At 49.4% G+C, this 25,937-nt stretch overlaps 1 protein-coding gene across 1 annotated transcript; it reads left to right on the top strand.

Moving 5' to 3' along the window:
• Nucleotides 1-1,528: 1,528 nt before the first annotated feature.
• Nucleotides 1,529-25,681, top strand: LOC101614537 (methyltransferase-like protein 7A; the record flags this gene model as incomplete). The annotated part of the gene is made up of 3 exons (XM_012948273.2): nt 1,529-1,999; nt 25,225-25,278; nt 25,595-25,681. Coding segments are annotated over 3 exons (612 nt in total), but the record flags the coding sequence as incomplete, so codon positions are not given.
• Between the last annotated feature and the right edge of the window lie 256 nt (nt 25,682-25,937).

Below are 25,937 nucleotides of genomic sequence, written 5' to 3'. Positions count from 1 at the left end.
CGCCTCCAGGTCTACGGCAGGAGGGCAGAGCTAAGGGTTGACAAGGACAGAGATGCACAGATGGTCACAGGTAAGCGGTGCAGGCTGGACCAGGCTCAAAGAGAACAGCTGTCGCTGGGCATGGTGGCGCACGCCTTTAATCCCAGCACTTGGGAAGCAGAGGTAGGAAGATTGCCATAAATTCGAGGCCATCCTGAGACTACATAGTGAAGTCCAGGTCAGCCTGGGCTAGAGTGAGACGCTACCTCAAAAAAACAAAAAATGAGAGGTGGGGGGAGAACAGCTATTCTTCTATGCTTCCGGACCATAAAGAAACATCTGCCGGGTGTGATCCATCTCAGTTCTCTGCACCTGATCATGCTGCATGTGGACTTTCTCTGCTGTCAGCCCCCATGACATTCCATCCTACATAAGAGATAAGTGGAGCCGGGCGTGGTGGTGCACGCCTTTGATCCCAGCACTCAGGAGGCAGAGGTAGAGGGACCGCCATGAGTTTAAGGCCACCCTGAGACTACATCATGAATTCCAGGTCAGCCTGAGCTAGGAGTGAGACCCTACCTTGAGATCAGTGGTCTCAGGGAAAGCCTCACAGCACTCTAGTGGAAGGCATGGCTGTGGTTTGATGAGTATTTTAGCTATGTGACCTTGTAACTGACTTCTGTGAGGCTTGGTTTCTTTATCTATGGGGAGGAGAAGGCAACAACAGTACCTGCCTCATGGGATTTAAGCACTGAAGAAGGCAAGATATGCATCATACTTTAAGTTTTACACTCATCAAAAGACTCAATAAGGGCTGGAGAGATTGCTCAGTAGTTAAAGGCACTTGCTTGCAAAACGTGCTGGTCCAGGTTCTATTCCCCAATAGCCAATTAGGGCCAGATGCATAAAGCGGCACATGCATCTGGAGTTCATTTGCAGTGGCTTCTGGGGCCCCTTTCTCTCTCTCTCTCTCTCTCTCTCTCTCTCTCTCTCTCTCTCTCTCTCTCTTTCTCTTTTTTCTCTCTCTTCTCTCTCCAAAGAAGAAAAAGGGGGGAGAAGAAAGGGAGGGAGGGAGGAAGAAAAAGACTCAATAAATAGGAGCTGCCGATAGAGCTGTGCTCACGGCAGCCAGTCACTGGTGCATTCAATGCTCGTGGGCATTCCTAGCCCCTCTTCTGGTGAGGGCCCAAAGAAACTGGGACTCAGGACACCACCTCCCTTGACTTGCCCCCCATGTCACATGACAGTGTGGTTCCAGGAGAGGAGAATTCTACATTCCTCCCACGTCTCCTCCCCTTCTCTTCCTTCCATTCTAAGTGCTCCTTGTATCCATGCCCTGACAGTCCTCACCCACCTTCTCTTTCTTTTTTCTTTTCTTTTCTTTTTTTATTATTATTTTTCGAGGTAGGGTCTCCCTTTAGCCCAGGCTGACCTAGAATTCACTATGTAGTCTCAGGGTGGCCTCGAACTCACAGCAATCCTCCTACCTCTGCCTCCCAAGGGCTGGGATTAAAGGTGTGCGCTACCACGCCCGGCCCCACCTTCTCTCTCTGGCTGCTGCATCCTAGTATTTCCCATGTATGTGCTCCACTTTCTGGGCTTGTGGAGCTGGATATGCAAGCAATGGTTCCCCCACTTCTTGTCGCGGTTCACGGTGATGTACAACGAGCAGATGGCCGGCAGGAAGCGGGAGCTCTTCAGCAACCTGCAGGAGTTCGCGGGTCCCTCCGGGAAGCTCTCCCTGCTGGAGGTGGGCTGTGGCACCGGGGCCAACTTCAAGTTCTATCCGTCCGGGTGCACGGTGACGTGTGTTGACCCGAACCCCAACTTTGAGAAGTTCTTGTTCAAGAGCATTGCCGAGAGCCGGCACCTGCAGTTTGAGCGCTTCGTGGTGGCGGCCGGGGAGGACATGCACCAAGTGGCCGACGGCTCGGTGGATGTCGTGGTCTGCACCCTGGTGCTGTGCTCGGTGGAGAGCCCGGAACAGATCCTGCGCGAGGTGCTCCGGGTGCTCAGGCCGGTGAGTGAAGGGGAAGGGGAGAGACGTGCCTCCCCACTGTGCTAAACTGGCCAGAGCATCCAGCTGCCCCCCCCCCCATAGCTCCTGCGGCTCGGGCACAGCTCACACCAAGGGCAGCCTTGCATGCCAGGGATCTGTCTTCTCATCATACCACCTCTCTGGTGGCTTCTAAATCCCATTACAGAGTCCAATTCTTTTCACAAGACGAGAACAACGCATCCCCTACAGAACATGCCAGAACATTGCCCTTCTCCAACAAATAAGAACTTGTAACCGTGTGGATAGCCATCTTCATTTGGGTCTCATGTTTTCATCTGTGCTTGGGGCCTCGGGGAGTTATCGCACATCACCCTCGAGCCCTTCTCCCCCGTGACGCGACAGACACTATTCATTGCTGCTGAAGAGAAAGGCACAAGTATGCTGGGAAAGAAAGCAGGCAATGGTGGGAAGCAGTTTCTCTAGCACTTTTCTCAGAGCAACACCTGGCATCTTTAAACGCGGTGACTTGTCAGTGTTCCTTGGGGCATTGTTTGCAGTTATAAAGGCAGCTAACTGATACCACGTCTGTTTAAAAGGACTCAAAGCTCAAGGAAGGATACTGAAGGGTGGGAAGAGGTTCTCCTTTTACAGCCCTTCCCTTCCTGCGGGGGGCTTACTCGCATTTTCCTTCCCTGGCATTCGGAAGTTTTTCTACATGAAGATTCTTCATACTTACTCTCATTGGTCAAGTCACATTTGAACCTAGACTTCACCAGCACAAGAATAGAGTGGGCTGGAGAGATTGCTCACTTGCCTGCAAAGCCTAAGGACCCAGGTTCAATTTCCCAGTACCCTTGTAAAATCAGATGTACAAGGTGACACATGTGTCTAGAGTTCATTTGCAGTGGCTGGAAGGCCTCTCTCTCTCTTTCTATCTCTCCCTCTCTCTCTCTCTCTCTCTCTCTCTCTCCCAAATAAATAAAATAAATATAAAATATAAATTAAAATATAAAATTTGATTCAGACAAGACCTGCACTAAGTAGATCTATTTCCCCATTCACAGCCACTCTCTTCCCTCAGCCCCATCAACTCCCCATCCCAGATCCCAGGCTGAATTGAAGTAATCTGTCATTAAGGGTTTTCCTCTCTTGTCTTTTATTTCAAAATTCTTTCCAAGTCCTAGTAGTTTAAAATCACTTGCTCATCCTCCATTATTTAGTATAAATTTTACATCTTACATGAATTGCTGACCACTGTTTCTTGTGCCTGTGTGTCTCACCCTGTTGTAAGTTCTGGGTTGGCTTATTTTTCAAATTTAAATTTCATTTACCTAGACTACTTTCTTGCATTGTTTCCTTAGAAATGGTTCATTGGGATATCTTTGTATTCTGGAAATAATGTCTGTCTTCTATTCACACAGGGAAATAGTATTTTAGCCCAGATTTTCACATGTGAATTCTTTCCCCTGTGAGCTAGCTGGTCCTTGATCATTGGGTTTTCTGGGCTGCAGAGGATACCATCAGTGTCATTCAGATTCTCTGTCTGTTTCAGACAGATTTATTATTTTGCTGCTTGGTTTTGTGTCTGCAATGTCTAAGGGCTTCTGCTTTTTCTTCGAAGTTCAGAAATTCCATCAGGATATGATTACATATGTGTATTGTCTTTATTATTTTTGTCTAAGTATTTAAGGAAAGCTTTAGCTCTTAATATTCAAGTCTTTATGGGGACAGGAGGTTTGTTTGATTGTGACAGGCTCTCATGTAGCTGAGGTTGGCCAAGGATAACCTTGAACTTCTGATCATCCCTCAGTCTACTTAATTTGTTCCTTTCTTTTATTTTCAAGTATTCAGAATCAAAGCTTCCTAGCTAAGGCGTTCTTGCTTTTATCTTTTCCACTCTACTTTCCATGTTATTATACTTTTTTAAATATGTATTTATTTATTTATTTATTTACAAGCAGAGTGAGACAGAGAGAAGAGAGACAGACAGAGAATGGGCTCACCAGGGCCTCCAGCCACTGCAAATGAACTCCAGATGCATGTGTCTCTTTGTACATCTGGCTTTACATGGGTACTGGGGAATCAAACTTGAGTCCTTAGGCTTTGTAGGCAAGCGCCTTAACCACTGAGCATCTTTCCAACCCCATTTTTTGTTTTTTGTGGGAGTTTTTTTGGTTGTTGTTCCAAGTTGCAAGAAAATTCCTCTACCTGATCTTCTAGTGGTTCCACTTTGTTGCTACTATAGATTTATTGTTTCTAGAACTTCATGCCAATAGACTTAGATGATAAGTGCTGTTTACTATTTGTTTGCGATCTGGCATTTTGCTCACAATAGATTTTGGGAGGCTCGTGCATTTTGGTGCCTGTATCAGCTCTTGCTTCTTATCACTGCTGAATAGCACTCATTGTATACACGGCACAATTCATTCACAACTATCTTTCGTGGTTAGAAACACTTTTGTACAAGTCATTTGATGCATAAATTTTTATTTCTTCCAGGTGGATAAGTACCTAGAAGTAGAATTTCTAATTTTAACTTTAAAAAGAAACTACAAAACCTGGCTTGGTAGCACACATCTGTAATCCCAACACTTGGAGGCTGAGACAGGAGGATGCCAAAGTAGAGGTTAGCCTGGGCAATGTAGTGAGCTCAAGGCCATTCTGAGATGCAAAGTAGCTATACCATTTTACTTTCTGCCCAACAACCAACATTAGTTGCTCTATGGTGATAGCTCATGGTAGTTGTAATTTGGCTTCCCTGATGATTAATTCCAAGTATATTTCATAGGCATATTCATCATTCATGTATCTTTTTCGAGAGAGAGAAGGAACAGATGCACCAGGGCCTCTGCAAACCAACTTTAGGTGCATCTGCCACTTTGTGCATCTGGCTTTACATGGGTACTGGAGAATCAAACTCCAGTCGTCAGGCTTTACAGGCAAGTGCAACTTAACTGCTGAGCCATCTCTCCAGCCCCGTATAACTTATTATGATATGTATGAGTATGATCAAATATTTTATCCCTTTTTTGTTTTTGTTTTGCAAGGCAGAGTCTCACTGTATCCTAGGCTGACCTGAAATTCACTATGTAGTCTCAGGGTGGCCTTGAACTCACAGTGATCCTCCTACCTCTGCCTCCCAAGTGCTGGAACTAAAGGCATGTGCCACCATGCCCAAATACTTTATCCATTTTTAAATTGAACTATGTGTGCTTTATTGAATTATAATGGTCCTTTATATATACTGCAGTTAAGTCCACAATCAGATAGATGCATTATGATTATTATCTGCAATCAAACCCAGGGCCTTGGGCATTCTAGGCAAGTGCTTTACCACTGGTCTACCACCACATCTGTTTGCATTTTGATGATGTCTTTCAAACGCAAGAAGTTTGGGGATTCAGAAGGTGGCTCAACAGTTAAAGATGCTTGCTTGCAAAAAAAAAAAAAAAAAAAAGAGGTTTTCTTGTTATTAAGTACAATTTATCATCACATGTTTTCTTTTTATGCTCCAGATTATGTTTTATCTAAGATGTTTCTATCTCTATATTATAAAGATGTTTCCTATTCTACTCTAGTTTTAGCTTCTTACTGGGGTGTATGATCCAAAATTAATTTTGTGGAATGTATTAAAATCCCTTTTTTAAATTTATTTGCAAGCAGAAAGAGAGAAGTGAGACAAACAGAGAGAATGGGCACGCCAGGGCCTCTAGCCACTGCAAATGAACTCCAGATGCTTGTGCCTCCCTCCCTCCCTCCTTCTCTCTCTCTCATAAATAAATTTTTAAAATGACTGAGTCTATGGGGACATGCACTTAAATTATCATATCCAAACTATCACACTCACTACAAAGCCAAGGAGAACCTTGAACTTCTCATCCTCCTGCCTCTACCTTTCAAGTTCTGGAATTACAAATCATGTAGCACCACAGCCTATTTATGCAGTGCTGAGCATCAGACTCAGGGCTCCGTGCCTGCTAGGCAAGCACTCAGCCAAGACAGCCATATCTCGGTCCCCTGAGTTACTCTTTACTTGAGCATCCAGTTATCCTAGGACCAAAAGGCCACTTCTCTGTCGGATTGCTCTGTTCCCTCTGTCAAATAATAGTTGACCACACGTGTGTGAGGCTATTTCTAAATTGTAATCTCTTGCAGTGATCTGTCTGTCCATTAGCCAGCACCAGACCATCTTGATCTCTAGCCTCGTGCTAAGCATTGAGCTCGGAGCTTCCGCCCTCCAACTTCGATAGGGTGAGTTGGAGGCATCTGTTTTCCTTCTGGGATAGTCTGGGCCTTCTACTAAAGAGCACACCTGGGGTCTCTGCTGAATTCCCCCAGTGTTCAGTAAGGACTCTCGGCCTGGGGCCAGTTGGATCATCTTTCGGCCCTGTTTGAGCTCTGGAAATTACTCACAGTACAACTCCCCAGTCTCTGTCCTTTGGGCAGCCCGGCAGTGTCTTGCCTTGAACTATGCTGCCCGTCCCTTGGCAGCAGACCCCAGGAGGCTGCGTGCCCGTTGCTGGAGCCCTCTCCCTTCTCTCCCACAGATGCCTTCAGAGTCAGCGTTCTTGGGATTAAGTTACAACTTGTTCTACTTTCTAGTTTCCAACGGGGTTCTGCCATCATCTCTCATGCTGTTTTCTTTGTCCGTTGTACGTGCTGACAGTTGGGAATTCTGCTGTCATATTCAGTCAGTACTGCTATAAAATTCCAGATGTGTTCCTAAAAAGCAAACTTGTGCGGTAGGAACCATGGGCGGACAAGTGTGGGAAGGGGGATGGGGCACAAATCTCCAAACCCTTCATCGTTACGCTCAGAAAAAGATGGGAACTTGGGCTGGAGATATGGCTTAGTAGTTAAGACACTTGCATGCAAAGCATAAGGACCCGCATATCTGGAGTTCATGTGCAGTGGCTAGAGGCCCTGGCATGTCTGTTCTCTCTCTCTCATAAATAAATATTAAAAGATAAGAATCTAACACAAAATAGCTGTTTTACTAACTTGTTAAGAAATATATAACTGGGCTGGAGAGATGGCTTAGTGGTTAAGCGCTTGCCTGTGAAGCCTAAGGACCCCGGTTCGAGGCTCGGTTCCCCAGGTCCCACGTTAGCCAGATGCACAAGGGGGCGCACGCGTCTGGAGTTCGTTTGCAGAGGCTGGAAGCCCTGGTGCACCCATTCTCTCTCTCTCCCTCTATCTGTCTTTCTCTCTGTGTCTGTCGCTTTCAAAATAAATAAATTAAAAATATTTTAAAAAAAAAATAAATATATAACTACTGCAATAAAGAAGACATTTTACAGCTGACCAACGAAGCAAAATGTACCGCCTTGTACAATGGTGGAATGTCTGTTGTAGAGAAACCAACTGTTCTGCTCCATGAGAGGGAATTCCTGCCTGATACCGAAAACCTAATCAAAAGCCTATGACCCGGCTGGAGAGATGGCTTAGTGGTTAAGGCATTTGCCTGCAAAGCCAAAGGACCCAGGTTCGATTCCCCAGGACCCATGTAAGCCAGATGCGCAAGGTGGCACATACATCTGGAGTTCATTTGCAGTGGCTAGAGGCCCTGGGGCACCCACTCTCTTTCTCTCTCTCTCTCTCTTTCCCTCTCTCTCTCTCTCTGTCTCCTATCTCTGCTTGCAAATAAATAAAAATATTTTTTCAAAACTTTTTTCAAAAAAGATTTTACCTTAGCCAGGCACGGTGGCACATGCCTTTAATCCCAGCACTTGGGAGGCAGAGGTAGGAGGAGCGCCATGAGTTCAAGGCCACCCTGAGACTACATAGTGAATTCCAGGTCAGCCTGGGCTAGAGTGAGACCCTCCCTCAAAAAACATATATATTTTAACCTTTGACAAAGTGAAGGTAAAACTAACTTGCCTGAGGTTTCAGGCAGTGGGTGTGACACAGGAAGCTTGTGAGGGAAGCGACAGGAGAATAACGTGGGACCAAGGAGAGATTTCAGTGCCCGCGGTACCTGGGTGTGGACAGTGAGCGGAAGCCGAGGCAGGTGTTTGAGGCAGGCTGGTGTATTCCCACTCAGCTCAGCTTCAGCAGTCACCAGTGTTTCTCCCAGACAAACCTGCACATAAGCAAACATAAGATTCACATTGTTCCACAATAGATCAACCATGTTGAAACCAGATCCCACATTCAAAGCAGCCAATTGATATGGACTTTGTATCTAGATAAGTCAACTTCACTACATTGTTTGTGGGCCTCAGAAGGGGGCACAGGTGGGCATGTGCACTCAGTCTGCCATGGCGAACCCCGAGCTGTTACTTCTTCACCCAGTGTCTTCCCCAGTCAAAACAGCAGGATCCTCTAAGCAAAGACTGGCCCTTCTCCCTCCAAATCCCCACTGTCTGGCGCAGAATCTGACCCTTAGCAAATGCTCACTCGTCATTGAGGAATAAGGTGGAAGTAAAAAGTTGTTCTGTGGCTACTTAAAGCATCAAACCAGCAAAATGTTTGTGTGGCTTTCTCAAGAGAGACTGTTTGAATTAGACTCTCATCTCCAGGAGGTGCCCTTGACTTCATAGGGAATGTGGCCGCCAAACATCTTGGCTGGAATTTCTCAGCCTAGCAAGATATTTCTTATTTGAGATCTGACTCTAGCAATCTAGAATGTTCTGGGACAATCTGTGTTTTGAGCCAACCAGGCAACTGCCACAGATTCACTGGCCAGGGAGTTCACTCCTCCTTCCTATGTCTGTAAACACTGAAAAATAAAAAGAAAGTATGTTGCTCCGTGTGATGGCACACGCCTACAATCCAGTTACTGGAGGACAGGTATGAGGATTGAGTTCCAGATCATCCTGAGCTACATAGACACCCTGGAAGGAGGTGGTGGGGAGAGGGGTTAGTCCCAAGGGCCTTAACATCTCAGGGCTTCTGGGCCTAACCTTAGAAGGGACAATAGCCACACCTGGTATTTGAACACAGAATTCAATGTAAAGAATTCAGTAAAGAGCTGTTAACTGCATACATGAAAGAATAAAAGGAGAATTCTAAGAAACTACAGAACTGACCGGAGTATCTGTCATAACTGGGCTAAGGGAACAAAGAGAAGAAGTTAGAGGTTGTTGAAACTCAGAGGAGTGGCCCCTGAAACTGAGACGTGTGGGAGAAGCCACTGCTCACCCTGCCTGGTATGTCTGAGAGAGACACTCTAAACTGACTCTCTAGGTGCTAGATAACTGCCCAGTGGGTGCCAGGCCAGGCAAAGCACCCAAGAATAGCACAGAGCCGGGAAGCTCACCAAAGCCCACACCTTGGGAGCTCCCTCTGGCGCCCCCTTTCTGTGGGTCCTCGCAAAGCAACTGGACCTTCACCCCGCAGCACAGAATGGGTGGGGTTAGGGCTCACACACCTGTAATCCCAGCACTTGGGAGGCTGAGGCAGGAGAATTGCAAGATCTAAGCCAGCCCAAGCCACAGAGTGAAACCCGGTCTCAAAACATAAAAACAAATTTGATAAGCTATGCTGATTTTTTTCAGCGTGTACTATGTGATTCTGGGTTTGGAGATGCGACAGTGAAGAGAAGCTGTCACCCCGTCAGCTGGTGATCCCGTCTCCCATGTCACAGTGCCTTGGGCTGACTGAACCAAACCTTCGGGCAATGTCCTCCGCATCACACCTGGGTTTTTCAGTGAGGACTTCGGCCCAGCCCCTAAAACATCAGCTCAGTCGTGGGTTCATTTACTTGAGATACCCTGCTTTGGGCTTTCTGACTAAACTTACAATGAAAATACCTATGGATTTTCCACTGCTGCTGTCATTTCTGGTGCACAGTAGCTACCCTCTAAATGATTCTGTAATCAAATCAAGCGCATTCAGACATTCTGTTTGTTTATTTGTTTGTTTGTTTGTTTGTTTTTTCAAGGTAGGGTCTCACTCTGGCCCAGGCTGACCTGGAATTCACTATGTAGTCTCAGGGTGGCCTCGAACTCATGGCAATCTTCCTGCCCCTGCCTCCTGAGTGCTGGGATTGAAGGCATGTGCCACCACGCCCGGCTCAGACACTAACTTTTATACCTTAAAAATTACCTGTTTTTTAACTTATTTTTATTTGAGACAGAGAGAGAGAGGAGAGTGAGAATGGACGTGCCAGGGCCTCCAGCCACTGCTACTGAACTCCAGACACATGCACCACCTTGTGTAGCTGGCTTATGTGGGACCTTGAGAATCGAACCTGGGTCCTTAGGTTTCTAGGGCAAGCGCCTTAACCGCTAAGCCATCTCTCTAGCCCCACCCCCAAATTACCTATTTTTGAAGCAACAATATTGTGATTCAATATAGCAGTCTATTTAGGGTAATCTTTTAAAATGAAAAAAAATTTTTTTTTTGATCCATGAAGATGTCCATTGCAGTGGTATGTACATAGTGAACAAGAGAGAAAGAAGTCACGTATTCTTCAAGAAGGACACGATTAAGTCACGAGATAATCTCTTATTGGCTACACTGTGCACACACTCGGATCCAGACTTACAAGAATAGCAGGTACCAGGAAGAGAGGTGTACTTAGGAGAGGCTGGGGGCCACACTGAGTGGAGCTCAGACTCCAGAGTCAGGGGCACCTGAGCCCTGCTGGTAGCTTAGCTCTACTTCCAAGCGGGATGGGAGGCTCTTTAGCTCCCCTATCAGGAGAATGCCTGCTTTGCAAGATTATGTCAAGGGTAAAATGAGAAAGAAGGAACAACCTATACAGAGCCGGCACTGGCAGTTCACAAGCAGTGGGTGTGTGTATTGTCTCAGGTGAACACGCACAACGGAAAAGATGTAACAACACGGGAGCTGTGCTTGGAGGAAAGGGGTTGCACTAGAAAAATAAAACAAGAACTGCAAGGAAATCCACAGGTACTAACTACAGCCGTACTCAAGAGGTGAGGTTGGGGGTACTTCACTACGGCCAGTGGTGACCTAAGAATGCATACACTATATATTTGGTGCCGCCCCCCCCCACCGCAGTTCCTGACGGAGTTCCTAAATTCCTGTGGTTTCCTAAAGGGAAGGGGGTCCAGGAGCATCTTTTGCTCTGGTATTTAGCCTTCAGGCAGAGTTCCAGACATAGGGGAGTGTATTCCGTTCTTCTATGAGCTAGGGCTGCAGGATGAGGGCTGGTCACAGTGAAGTCCTCACCAGGTACTTAGAAGCCTGGAGCTTTCAGCCCATCTTCCATGCTCCAGGGCAACTAGAGGGGCAGATGGAGTTAATAATTGTCATGCCTGGGCTGGAGAGATGGCTTAGCAGTTAAGCGCTTGCCTGTGAAGCCTAAGGACCCCGGTTCGAGGCTCGGCTCCCCAGGTCCCACGTTAGCCAGATGCACAAGGGGGTGCACACATCTGGAGTTCGTTTGCAGAGGCTGGAAGCCCTGGCGCGCCCATTCTCTCTCTCTCCCTCTGTGTCTGTCGCTCTCAAATTAAAAAAAAAAAATTGTCATGCCTACATGACGCAATCTCCACAAAAGTCCCTAAAGTATGGGGGCAGGGGCTTCCAGGTTAGTGTATGCATGCATATGCCAGGGGGATGTTAACTCAGGACCCTCTGTGCACCCTTTACTCTCTCTCTCTCTCTCTCTCTCTCTCTCTCCTCTCTCTTTCGTTGCTGAGGATTGAACCCAGAGCCTCACAATAAGCAAGTACACAACACTGTTTACAGCAACCCCCCCACCACCACCATCACCATCTATCTGTCATATTATCTTTTCTAGTAAACTGGTAAATAGAAACTGTTTCTCTGGGTTCTATAAGCCATCATAGGAAATTACCCAAACCGATGAGGGAGTTATAGATGTCCCTGAACTTTGAGCCAAGTCAGCAAGGGGGGTACCCTGGAGCCAATACTGTGACTGATGTCTGAAGTTGGGTACAATCTGTGGGCCTGAGCAGGATCTCGACGAAGTGTAGGTAGTTCCTTGAGCTGAATTAACTCGTAGGACACCTAATTAGCATCCCTGGAGAATCTCTTGGTGTAGGGAACTTAGTGCCAAAAGCAGCAGGAAAAGAAAATTTTTCATTTGCAAATACTTGTCATGGAAGCTGGGCATGGTGGCGCATGCCTTGATCCCAGCACTCAGGAGCATAGGCAGGAGGATCGCCGTGAGTTCGAGGCCACCCTGAGACTACATAGTGAATTCCAGGTCAGCCTGGGCCAGAGTGAGACCCTACCTCGAAAAGCAGACAAAACAAACAAACAAACAAAAAAAGCAAATATTTGTCATGGAGTTTGACTTTTATTTATTTATGTGTTCATTCACTCATTTCAGGGAGAGAGAGAGAATGTGGGCACCCGAGGTCCTCCTGCAACTGCCAATGAACTCCAAATCCATTGCCACTTTGTGTGAGGAAAAAATGCATCTGCATGAAATGTATAGGCATTTTTCTTGTCATTGTTTCCTCATGACACAGTGTAACAACTACATCCACAATATTCCCATTTTAGCAGGAGTTGTACATGCACTAGAGATCAGATTATATGTAAATATATATGTAATATATATGTAACAATATATGTAAATGTTGCATCATTTTATATACAAGGATGACATCTTATATACATAATGAATATCCCAGATTTTGGCATGGGACCAGAGGAACCAATCCCCTCAGGATACTAAAGGATGGCCAAGTTTTCCATTAAAATTCCCATTATTTTCATATTGTCCTCCACTTGAGCAAGGTAGAACCACTGGTTTCAAACACTGAAGCTTAAGACAGCAGCCTTGGTCCTGACTCAAGGGTCCACTGACAAACTCTCAAAGGCCATGAAGCCAGCCAGTGTTCAGACCTTGGCTTCTAAATGCCACTTGCCCCTCCTTGGAGCAATGACTTATTCCAACATGGGGACAACATGGGGATCTAGGAATGCCTCACTCCAAAAGGTTAGGAAGTACTTGAAAGAATGTAAGGGACACATCAAAATGGCGCAGAATGGAGAAATGGCTTAGCAGTTAAGGCACTTGCCTGAGAAGCATAAGGACCCAGGTTCAATTCCCCAGGACTCATGAAAGCCAGATGAACAAGGTGGTACATGCATCTGGAGATCATTTGCACTGGATGGAGGCTCTGGCATGCCCAGTGTGTGTGTGTGTGTGTGTATGTGTGTGTCTTTCTCTCTCTATCTAAAATAAATAAGTAAATAAGTAAAGTATTTTAAAATGGTCAGGCATGGTGGCACATGTCTTTAATCCCAGCACTCGGGAGGCAGAGGTAGAGGATCACTGAGAGTTCAAGGCCAGCCTGAGACTACATAGTGAATTCCAGGTCAGCCTGAGCTAGAGTGAGATCCTACCTTGAAAAACCAGAAGCCAGTTGGAAAGTACATGGTCTGCCCAAAGCCAAGAAACACTGATGCTGCTGAAATGAGCTAGAGGAGGTTTAATGAGGATCAGGATGCTTACTTGGACATGAAATCTGTCCCCATAAAGTGCTTTTTAATTACAGTAGGGGGAAAAAAGGGGGATAATTTACCATGGAGACACCTGGTAGACATGTTAACCAAGGGATCAAGGTTAATACCACCATCACTCATTGCCAGCCAGGATGCTGTAAGAACACAACATGGCTTTTATGATTTTCTACCAAAAGTGCTAAGCAGAATCTAAGTGAGAGGAAACATCAGACAGGCCCAAACTGAGGAGCATTCTATAATCTTCATGAAAACCAAGGCTGAGAAAATGTTCCAGATGAAAGAAAACTAACAAGGCCCACCAACTGTGGGTAGAACTGTAGCTTCATGCTCTGCACCTGTCTGGAATATATATGGCTCTGGGTTTGAATCCCAACATCGCAAAAAAATATTTTAATTAAAAATAGAAAATGTGGGGCTGGAGACATGGCTTAGCAGTCAAGGCATTTCCCTGCAAAGCCAAAGGACCTCGGTTCAATTCCCCAGGATCCACGATAGTCAGATGTACAAGGGGGCACATGCATCTGGACTTCCTTTTGCAGTGGCTAGAGGCCCTGGTGCACCCATTCTCTCTTTCTCTCTCTTTCTCTTTCTCTCTCTCCCTCCCTCTTTCCCTCTGTCAAATAAGTAAATAAAAATAAAATATCAAAAAAAAAAATAGAAAATGCAAGCCAGGTGTGGTGGCGCACGCCTTCAATCCCAGTACTCAGGAGGCAGAGGTAGGAGGATCGCCATGAGTTCAAGGCCACTCGGAGAATACATAGTGAATTCCAGGTCAGCCTGGGCTAGAGTGAAGCCCTACCCTAAAAAAAAAAAAAAAAAAAAAAAAACTAAATAAATAAATAAATAAAAACTAAAAATGCAACAATACATGACTCTGCAATGGAGTCCTTTTGCTGTATAAGACATTGGAACAAGTGGTAAAACTTGAATGAGGTCTGAGGGTTAGACATCAATAACTCATTAAAATGAAATTCCTGAACTTAATGGCTATATAATGATTAAGCAAGAGAATCTTTGGATTTATAGAAAATAACACATTAAAGTATTTTGTGGGGGGAAGGTCGAAGGGCCATCAGATTCTTGTCCCTTTTCCACAGATTAGAAAAGATTCCAAAAAGAAGGTTCAAAAAGTTTGTCAGCTGTCGCCCAAAGCTCTGACTCTACATTTATCTCACTAAAAGCAAAGGCGACAGCCAGCTCAGGTGGCGGAACCTGTTCGCCCTGCTTGTTAGGGACAGAATGCCAGGCGTGGGCTGGGCACGCACTTTTCTGTCCAGGGGTTCAGACCCAAAGCTGGGCGGGGGGGGGGGGCGGGGGAGGGCTGAAGACTCAGTGAAGTCTTAAGCTAGGAACCTAAGCACGAAATCATCAAGAAGCCTGTGGCTTCTGGGGCCCCAGTCAGGAAGAGAAGGCAGCCTGGATTTTTCCCACACCACCCAGTGATCAAGAGTTTCCTCGCAGCTCAAAGAAGGTGGAGCTTAAGAAACAGTGGGGAGAGAGGGAAGGGACAGAGCAGAACCTTTGATTTCGGGCGTTGTCTTAACATCAAGCCTCGCTGTCCTTAAGACCTCTCCGCCATGTCCCCAGCAGAGGTGGGCAGGACCCAACTGCTGTGTGGCCAGCTAAAGCAAAGTGGGCTTCTCAGGGGGGACTCGGGTTGGACAGCTGGCCACACCAGGGCACTGTGAGGTGGCCTTTCTCCTCACCAAGCTGCTGCTTCTCTTTTTGCATATTTTAACAGGCTTGATTTTCCCCACGGGATAGTGATAATGTTGCAAACGTTAAGAGAGGTAATGAGCTGGGCCTGGTGGCCCATAGCTGTAGTCCCAGCACCCAGGAGGCTGAGGCAGAAGGGTGGAGAGTTTGAGCTCAGTCTGTGCAGTCTAGTGAGACGGCCTCACACAAGCAAGGACACAGAAGAACTAAATGCCCCTTGAGGTGCATCTTCGCCACGTGGCACGCAGCTGAACTGCTATACCTCAGATCTGTGCAGGTTCAATTTTCTGCCATCCCTCCCAGTCCCCAGTAAGGGCTAGTCCCTAGCAGTTGCTCAAAAATTATTGTGTTTCTCTGTGAGGTTGTGTGGTCCTGTGTCTTGTTGTTTGTTGTTTGCTTCTTTGTTTTGGAGGAAGAAGGTTCTGTTTGTCTTTGGCTGGGTTTTTTGGTTTGGTTTGGTTTTGTTTTTGAGACAGTGTCTTACGCTGTAGAGCAGGCTGTCCTCTAATTCATGATAACCTTCCTACCTCAGCCTGTGGACTGCTTTGATTACAGGCGTAAGGTCCAAGCCCCAGCTTGGTTTATTTATTTATTTATGAAAGAGAGAGGACCAGCACCTCTAGCCATTGCAAGCCAACTCCAGATGGATGCACCACCTTATGCATCTGGCTTATGTGGGTCCTGGGGAATCGAACCTCAGCCCTTAGGCTTTGCAGTCAAGTACCTTAATTGTGAAACCATCTCTCCAGCCCTAGCTTTTTTGTTTGGTTTGGTTTGGTTTTTGGGTTTGTTTTTTTGTTTTTTTTTTTTTTTTTTTTGGCTTTTTGAGATAGGGTCTCACTCTGGTCCAGAATGACCTGGACTTAACTATGTAGTCTCAGGGTGGCCTTGAACTCACAGCAATCCTCCTACCTGGGCCTCCTGAGTGCTAGGATTAAAGGCATGCACCACCACGCTCAGCTCCTGGCTTTGTTCTTGTTGGTTTAGTTTGGTTTGGTTTGGTTTTGAGACAGTACTAGCCCACGCTGGCCTGGAACTCACCATTTTCCTGCCTTAGCTCCCCAAGTCCTGGGATTAAAGGCATGTGTGGCCACACTGTGCATGCATGTTTCTATGGAGACAAGTGTTCTGATTGCACGTCTGGAAGGTAAAGAGAAACCCAGTCACACCACCACCTGCGAAGCCCCTTTCTGTGGCACCTCATCCTAAAGGGAATCATTTACTATGTGGGTGTCAGTGGTGGTTTGATTCAAGTGTCCCTCATAAACTTACATGTTCTGAATGCTAGGTTCCCAGCTGATGGAGATTTGGTAATTAACGCCTCCAGGAGGCAGTGTATTGTTGGGGGCGGGCTTGTGGGTGTTATAGCCAGCTTCCCCTTGCCAGTGTTTGGCACACTCCCCTGTTACTATTGTCCACCTTACGTTGTCCAGGGGGTGATGTCCACCCTCTGCTCATGTCATCGTTTTCCCTGCCATGGTGGAGCTTCCCCCTTGAGCCTGTAAGCCAAAATAAATCTCTTTTTTCCCACAAGCTGCTCTTGGTTGGGTGATTTCTACCAGCAATGTGAACCTGACTGTGACAAGGTCTGAAAAGGCATGTTTGGTTACTGAAGGATCGGTGAGGCCTGGTTATCCACCATCAGAAATCAACAAATTCTTGGCCCAGACAAACAACAGCCTCGAGAGATGAGAAGCCAGGCACTGAAGGTATATGGAATGTAACCAAACTATTCGTGATTGCAAAGTACCGAGACGCTTCCTTTTCAGCCCACCCTCCCCCACAGTCTGAACACAGGCGCTGTCCACAGCTCTGAGCAGCCTGTTTTATAGAAGCAGAGAACAACAGATATCCCTGTCAGAATTCAAAGTGCAGGAGAAAAAAAAAAATTAACAGGAATTGGGCTGGAGGGATGGCTTAGCAGTTAAGGCATTTGCCTGCAAAGCCAAAGGACCCAAGTTCAATTCCCCAGGACACACGTTAGCCAGATGCACAAGGGTCACGCGTCTGGAGTTCATTTGCAGTGGCTAGAGGCCATGGAGCACCCAGTCTCCCTCTCTCTCTCTCTCCCCTCTCTGTCAAATAAATATAAAAATAAAATATTATTAAAAAAAATAGGAATCTCCACTCCTTAAATGTTCACCAGATCTTAGACAATGAGCCCTGACAGGACGTTTGGGATCTAGATAAAGAATGGAGTTATTGGGAATCAGGCAGGCCTCAGCCCCACAGACTAGTTTCTAGAGCTCGGATGTAAGTGGCAGGGTCCTTGGGCTAGGCCAGCCCAGGACAGCAGCTCTGCCCCCAGCAGGAGCCGCATCACCCTTCCTCATGCATCCTCCCAAACCAACATTACTAAGGGCTTCCTCCCTCTGCTGGGACCACCCTGCCCCACAAGGTGACCCAAGGACTTTCCTTCTAGCTCCTGAGCTCCAGGGACAGGCAACAGGTAGCAAACAGACACACGCCTGCTCCTGCCTGGGTCCAGCCTCTGACCCCGGTGTGACCTCTCTCCTCCCAGACTTGGCCTGACTCATGCTTCCAGAATGGGAACCTGAGTATTCCTGCTGCCCAGCCATGACTGATTCATGGCTCGTGCAAGGAGAGCTGTCAGTTCTCAGTGAGGACACACTTGTCACTTCCTCAGTAGCCCCTGTGTGTGTCAGGCACCAGGCACGTGGCCACATTTCCCTTGTATAATGGCCCTGGGAGGTGGGGGCAAATTCTGGCCTGTCTTAGAAAGGAGGAAAGTGAGGCCCGCTGTGGTTCCTGGCCACCCTGGGGCTGCTGTGCTTGGGTTGCATCCAGGCGACTGTGGAGCAGGGTCTTGAGTGGCCAGCAGTGTGACAGGAAGACCCAGGAGACTGTGTCAGAGGACAGCTCATTTATTCATCAGGGGAACGGGGTTTATAAGCGTTTGTGAAAGAGCAGGGGGAGCTACGGCTGGCTACGGGTCACAAGGGGACTGGTTAGTATGAAGGTCTCACTGATGCCCAAGCTGCAATGTAGGGACTTTCCAGGTGAGCGAGGAAAGGGTCACGTGGTCTAAGCAGTGGCGGGAAAAGGTACAGTATAGGGGTCGTAGGGGAATTGGCTGTGCAAAGGCTGCTGTCTGATACCTCATTGACATATAGGGAGGTTCTGGGCAAACGGCAAAAGGTCACAAGGCTGGGGAAAGCGAGGTTATCGGGGCCTCAGCCTGCCGCAGCCTCTGGGGTCCAGGGCCCTAAATCAGGCAGGCCTGCTGAAACCTCCAGTGGCCCGGGGCCCTCAACCGTGCCCAACAATGGTGAATTCACAGGCCAATCTCCCAGCGCTGAACCCCCAAACTGTCCTCCACATACTCCCTAGGGCCAGCCAGCAGCACTCCTGGGAACCACCACTTCTTCATGTCTTTCCTCCAAAGAGCATCACTAAGGTTTCCTCCCCTCTGCTTACAGTCACGCAGTCCCCCATGGCTGGCCGCCGACAGGAGGCCCACCTGGCTTTCCTGAAGAAGCCGGGCTGGCTGGGCAAGGGGCACCTGGCAACCGGCGTCATGACAAGTTAACAGCTGCCCCAGGTGCGCACAACTGCAGCTCGGTCACGGGACAGGGCTAGCGTGGTGCCCCATCAGTTTGGCAGCAGGACCGTGCCCGGCAGGTGCTTCAGGTAGAGGTGTCCTTGCGGCCCTTGGGTGGGCCCATGGGTGGGCAGAGGGGGCACAGGGACAACGCGGCCTCCTCTCATTCCTGTGGTTTCATATGCCTACTGAGTCAGGCCTGAGTGACTCGGGGACTCATGATGTCTGCGGTGGCTTGATTCAGGTGTCCCCCATAAACTTGGGCGTTCCGAATGCTAGGTTCCCAGCCGATGGCAATTTGGGAATTAACGCTGGGAATTAACGCCTCCCGGAAGCAGTGTACTGTTGAGGGTGGGCTTATGGGTGTTACAGCCAGTGTCCCTTTGCCAGGGTTTGGCACACCCTACTGCTGTTACTGTCCATCTGATATTGGCCAGGGGGTGATGTTCACCCTCTGCTCATGCCATTGTCTTCCCCTGCCATCACGGAGCTTCCCCCTCGAGTCTGTACACCAAAATAAGCCCTTTTTTCCCTACAAGCTGCTCTTGGTCGGGCGTTTTCTGCCAGCAACGCGAACCTGACTGTAACAGCGTCCTAGGCTGATTCGCCATTTCTTTAAAAGCTTACAAATCCCCAAATACTTCTCCTTTCAGCCAGCCCTGCCTCTCACTCCAAAGGACACCCCCAGCTTCCCTCAAACTCCTCAAAGCCCTTTTGTTTCACTGAGACAGCAGACCGTCCTGGGGGGTGCAGCGGGGGGGGGCATTGTGCGAAGGTAGCTAGCTGCTAGACTGTGCCTGTCGGCTAACTCCAGCAGGCAGCAGACCCGCACGGGCATGCGCGGTGAGCACGTTAAGCAAGCCCTCTTGCACCCATGGGTCTCCATGACGCTCCTGTAACCCAGAGTTCGCAGGCCCGGCGAGTTGACTTTGTCATGCTCTCCAAGTGCCCACAGCTGCATGCGCCTGCCCTAGTGACACAAAAGCGTGCATGGTCGACACAACCACTTGTGTGTGTACTCAACCAACACAGACACACCAGCCGGCTGCACGGTCACACACACACACACAAATCACATACATACCGCAGACACACACACACACACACGCGTAATGCCTGAATGAAACACTATACCCGAGTATACACGCGCACACACACTTGTGCATACCACACGCCAGAGGCGGGACCTTCAGAAGCCTGGAATGAGACTATAAGCAGGCAGGGTTTGCAGATGGCTGGAAGCGAGAGTCCCCAACCTCAGCTCCAGAAGCCACTATGAGGTTCAGCCCCAGGCCTGAGCTCTGAGCCACAAAGGGCAGAGGCAGCCTGAGGCACGATCCTTCCCCCCACCCCCATGCCAGTCCTGCCACGGAACTGAGCGGGCAGCAGGGGGCACCTCTGGGCTGCAGGCTGCGATTACAGCCAGCCTTGAGGAGGCAGGAAAGGACGCGCTAGTGGACCTGGGTTCCGGCTTGAAGTCCAGGAGGAGGGGTCCAGCTGGAGGAGAGGAGACTGAAGGGCACTGTAGGAGGGAGGAAAAGGAAGATGGAAGCAGAGGACACGGAGAGAACTGGGCTGAGGGAGATGTGGAGGGTGAAACCAGAGAGGAGTGAGAGATGAGCAGACTGAGAAGAGAAGGCAAAGGACTGGAGCACAGTTCAAAGCAGAGCTGGGCAAATGGACATGGGGAGGGAGGCGGGGGATGAACAAACTTCTCTGGCACAGGGTAGGTACACACCTCACCCTCACCCGATAGCTCCCTTTTCCTGCCAGCCCGGCCCCCTCTCTGAAGAGATGGGGCCTGAACCCTGCTTTCCCAGCCACTCCTGTCTCCCAGGATCTGTATTGGGAGACCCCGCAGGCTGGCAGTCAGGCAGGCTCACCTCCTCCATGAGCTGGGAACCTGCAGTTGAGCCTGCTGGGGCCCCATTTCCAAGAGCGAGGATCCCACAGCATGAATGGAGGCATGTGTGGTCCTTGCCCGGGGCTGGTGGGACCCCTTCCACCATCCTCCACTGGCAGGAAATCCTCCTGGGAGGCACACTGCCTTGGAACTTTACAGACCGAGGTGTGCTACCTGACCTAAGACTGGGTTAGGTTTCGACAAGGCCCGGGTGGCAGGCAAAGGTGCCCCGGAGCACAGGGAGGGGAGTCTGGGGGGCACTGGTGGGAAAGTGGCCCTCACTCCCCCTTAGCTCAGAAGTCTCCTGAGAATTTAGAGAGAGTACGTTACCTGAATCCCTCCTGCCCTGCTAAATGTGGAACTGAAGCTGGGCTGTAAGTAGAAAGACGTGGAGCCCTTCAGATCCAGTGAGGCCTGTCCTTTCGCCTGAGCTGTGACCTTGCCCTCCCCACCCTGGGACCCTGGACCACAGTGCTGCCGTGGTGGCTCCGAGGGGCTGGGAGGATCTGAAGAACCTCGTGATGCTGGGGGGAGCAGAAGGGCTGAACCATGGACACACTCTCGGAATCTGACCCCTCCAGCATCCAGGCACTTGCACTGGGGTCAGGAGAGGCAGCGCCTGTCTGAGGGCCTGCGGGTCAGACCAACCTCTGCAGCTTAGAAGGGGGATCTAGGGGAGCTGTTTGGCTTCCTCCCTCCATCAGAGCCCCTGTGTCCACCTAGTACTAAATCCTCCACCCCACCCAGGCAGGTGGACCTCACACTTGCTACACTGGACTTCCTCACTCCACTTACACCCAACAGTCACCCCACCTTCTCCCCCGCCCCCAACCCACCACCACAGGAGCTGGACAGCCCTCTGGTGAAACTCTAAACCAGACCACCGTCCTTCCCCATCCCCACAGCAGGCCCCATGTGAGCGCAGTGTATCCTGCTCCAAGACCGTCTGTGGCTCCCAACTTCCCCAGGACAAGAAGCACTCCGCCTCGTGGCAGATAAAGACCCCCCCCCTCAGGGCCTTTCTGCCTTCATCTCCACTTACTGGCCCTCTCGACCTGACACCCCAATGGCCCCCACATGCTCTTGAACCACACAACTGCTCCCAGATCCCTGGTGAAGTTTCCATCTTCTCCACACAGCTACAGTCTACTGTTCTGGATGGGACGTGCGCACTTCAGGGCCCACAGCCCCCCTGATGCAGGCTGCTCCCTGCATCTGCCTCCTCCTGATCTGTAGTCCTTCTGCCACGGGGGCCCAGGGCCATCTCTGCCAAATGAATATCCTCAGCGTGCCACTCAACACCCAGGGGGTGTTGATGGATAATATCTACCGAGTATTAGACTCCAGTGACTTTGCTGGCACTGCATCTAGCTTTCCCGCCAGATAAAGGTAGAGCTGGGCTGAAGCCACTGCCTGTCAGTTCTCTATCCCCACCCACAACTCCCTCTTCGGCACTAGATTTGCCCCCCCCCCTTTGTGGGGTTCACAAGCCTCAGCAGGCCCACTGCAGGCCTGAGCCCCGCCCCCAAGGACCATGTCTGGGGAAGCTGAGTAGATAGCCCAGGGAAAGGTGGACACACGCTGTCCATGCTAGGCTCTGGGCTCCCACGTTTCAGACAGTCCAAGATCTGTGAGCATCCTGGGGGAGCATGAGGCTTGAGACTGGCCTGCCCACCTGCCATTCCCTGAGGCCTCTCCAGAGCCACCCAGAGGCTCCAAAGGGTGACATCACCTCTTCTCAACAGTAGCAAGAACATGATGCATGTGAGCCCTACCCTTGGGAAGTTTCCAGGTTAAGAGTAAGTCCAACACCCAGGGCCAGGACGACACAGGCGCTCGGCCAGGCCAGGAAGTAAGTAGAGGCACATGGTGGGGGGTGACAGCCACAACAGTGAGGATGGCTGTCCCCTTGTTCAGCACATGAAGCGTAAGACTCCAAGCTAAGGTGCTTAACCCTCGCCTTAACTACAGAGCAAGCATGGTCCTTATTTCACAGGTTGAAAACAGAACCTGAAGACACCCAGTCATCTGTGAAGCATCATCAGTCACCTATGGTGGAGCTGGAATCTTAATCCAGATCATTCCACCGCACCCCTCCCCCGACTTCATGGCCACCATAAGCTCCAGGTACGGCCTTCTTATTTCCCTTCCAGAACAATTTTGAGGGCTCTGCACAGCCAAAAGCATAGCCCCTCCCAGTTGAGGCTCCCCATAATCTCTCTCCACCACACTCATCACCCACACACACCACACCTTAGGTTTTAGACTTGCGTTTCCCAGGTTTCTGCTCCGAGCTTTGCCGTCTATATTCAGAGGCAGACGCCTGCCCCCATTTTACAGATAGGAAAACAGAGGGTTAAGAATGTTAAGTAACTAGCCCAAGGTCACACAGCTGGAAAGCAACTGAGCCAGGTTAGAACCTGGGTCATTAGAACATCATGTAATAAATCACTCATTTGTGTTACAGACGATTAGGGAAGGAGAATTAGCTCAATAGGCGGCTAATGATGCAGGGGAGCGAGATCTAGTAGGTTCCCAATGTGCAAAAACATCTTGAGAAATACACAAGGTCTGGGTGATGAGCTTGAGCAGGAGAAAAAGAGAAATGTATTGAGAAGAGCAGAGGCGGAGGTAGAAAGGAACTTGTCAACACTAAGGAGACAATGGGACATGTGTCACCTGCTGTAACCCTCAACTTGCTGTGTTACTTTGGGCAAGATCCCATCTTCTCCTAATGCCTTGTCTGTGGAGAGAGACTAGATGAGGCTAGACAGTCCCTGGGAATCCATTCTTGGACTCTGTGTGTGTTGCAGCTAGGCCTTAACACAGTCCCTGATACCGCAGGCAGACAGGGGCGGATAGCCACCGTGGCACCCGACAAGAAGGAACCTGAGGGCTGGGCCTAGGTATGTGCCCGAATGGCCCCCTACTCCGTTCCTCTCTGTCATCTCTGCTATGAGTGTGTATGGACTCTAAGTGAGTCCATCCAGTGTCCTTGGAGCACCGCGATGGGGTGTAGGCTCACAGGGAAGGAGTGGAGCATGCCCACCACTGGCTGACATCTGGAGAGGGTCCTAGGAGCAGGAGGCAAAGAAAGCTTCAAAGGGTAGGAGCCTTAGGACTGGGACAAATGATCTGCCAAATCGGAGGACACTGGAGGAATAAGATTATCCCCACCCATGACAGTCATGTCTTAGACCTAAATAGAAATACATCCCAGACCATGAGCGAGGGACAAGTCTTCCCTAAGGACCTGAGATGTTTCGGGGAGCTCAGAGTCAGGGCAACAGAAAACTCACCATCACATACATGTATGCACACAATGCACACACAAGCTGCACAAACCCCCAGCTTGAGCCGTGCGCCCCCTTTCTCCCACACACAGCCCTTCAAGTTTTCCTGCCAGGAAACAGAGCCTCTGCCTGCCAACGCACGCAGCCTTGGAATGTCAGGATGCCGCGCTCTCTCTCCTCACTACCCCAGAGTTGCAGCTCTGAACGCTAACTTCCTTTGGAATCAGGAGGTGCCAGGCAGAAGCAAGCCACCCACTCCATGCAGTTACCTCCCCCCTTGGAGGTGTGAACGCTGCTCTGATCTCTCCCACCTGTCTGGCCTCTTGCCCTCCAGAACCCTGTCTCCTTCACCGCTGGAGGTAGATAAAGCTGAAGGCAGGAGTGGCTACTCAGGAGCCAGAGATCAGGTGTGATGCCAGCTCCCCCACTTCCTGGCTCTGCAAACGTGCCCATGGTTCTGTGTTCTGCAAGGTCATGGCGAAGAATAGATGGTGGGCTGGAGAGATGGCCTAGCGGTTAAGGCTCCTGCCAACGAAGCCTAACGACCCAGGTTCAATTCCCAGTACCCACGGAAACTAGATGCACATGGTGCGCACGTGACTGGAGTTCGCTTGCAGTGGCTAGAGGCACTGGTGTGCCCATTCTCTCTCTCTCTCTCTCTCTCATAAATAAATAAATAAATATTTTTTTAAAGCATCATGCTCAATTTATAATAGCTGGGAACTGGAACTAGCCTAGATGTCCCTCAACAGATGAGTGGATAATGAAGATGTGGCACATTTATACAATGGAGTTCTACTCAGCGGTAAAGAAAAATGAAGTTATGAAATTTGCAGAAAAATGGATGGACCTGGAAAGGATTATACTAAGTCAGGTAACCCAGGCCCAGAAAGCCAAGCGCCACATGTTCTCTCTCATAAGTGGATCCTAGCTACAGATGACTTGGCTTCCGCGTGAGAATGAAAATACTTAGTAGCAGAGGCCAGTAAGTTAAAAAGGAGACATAAAGGGAAGAGAAAGGAAGGGAGGAGGGTACTTAATAGGTTGATGTTGTATATATGTAAGTACAATGATTGTGATGGGGAGGTAATATGATGGAGAATGGAATTTCAAAGGGGAAAGTGGGGGGGGGAGGGAGGGAATTACCATAGGATTTTTTTTATAATCATGGAAAATGCTAATAAAAATTTTTTTAAAAAGCATCAATGAGAAGTACCTGCAAAGCCCTGAGCAGGCAGTACACCCCCCAGTGACAAGGGCTGTATGTATTCCCTTGCTCTGACTTCACCCCCCTCCCCACCCTTCCAATGGTAAATACTTTGTGAAGTCTAATCTTGACACTGCCTACCATCTTCTCTAGAATCGGGGGACCAAGGTGAAGGCTGAGCTGGCAGCTTGGAGGTACCTCCTCCCTGTAAGGAGGATGAGGCCAGGAGGGAGATTACTGAGGCGCCGGGCCCAGCTCTGCAACATGCACCTGCCACAGCTTCAGGGAGATCGGGGCCTGCCAACTCACCCCACCCCATGATCTCATGGCTGAATCTGCCAAGCACTGGCCCGCGCAGCAGGTGCTGACAGCCTGAGTCGGGCACCGGGCCTGAGGTCGGGAAGGCGGGAAAGCTGCCTAGAGCCCAGAGTAGAGCCATCCCCATGGGGCTCAGACACAGCGGCCCTCGGGCCTCCACACGTGGCTTCTGGCCAGTGGCCCACCATCCCTACTCCTCCTCCAGACCGCTGACACTGTGTGCGACCTCACTGCCACCGCCCTTCCTCCAGAGACCGTGGATGAAGAAAGGACAGCCCACCCTGACTTCTAAGTGTCACACTTCCCCCCGACACACACACACCACCCCGCATCTTCCTGGGCAGCTGTCCCTATGTTAAGGTACAGAGAGTTTGCTGGGCAGGATATGATGGCTAGATGCCATCATTCCTGAGGCTGCTGCAGGCACACACCTAAATGCCAGTTGTAAAGTGGCTAGAAATCTCCAAGCAGATGCCTTTGTCCTCCTGTCAGAGCGTCTCTGGAGATAGAACAAGCCGGAGTCAAGCCCAGCCGAAGCTCACCCTAAT

This window comes from Jaculus jaculus, chromosome 6 (assembly GCF_020740685.1).
Source record: "Jaculus jaculus isolate mJacJac1 chromosome 6, mJacJac1.mat.Y.cur, whole genome shotgun sequence".
In the NCBI taxonomy this organism is placed as follows: Eukaryota; Metazoa; Chordata; class Mammalia; order Rodentia; family Dipodidae; genus Jaculus; species Jaculus jaculus.
Note: the sequence above shows the minus strand (reverse complement) of the source record. Positions and strands in the feature narration are given on the sequence as shown.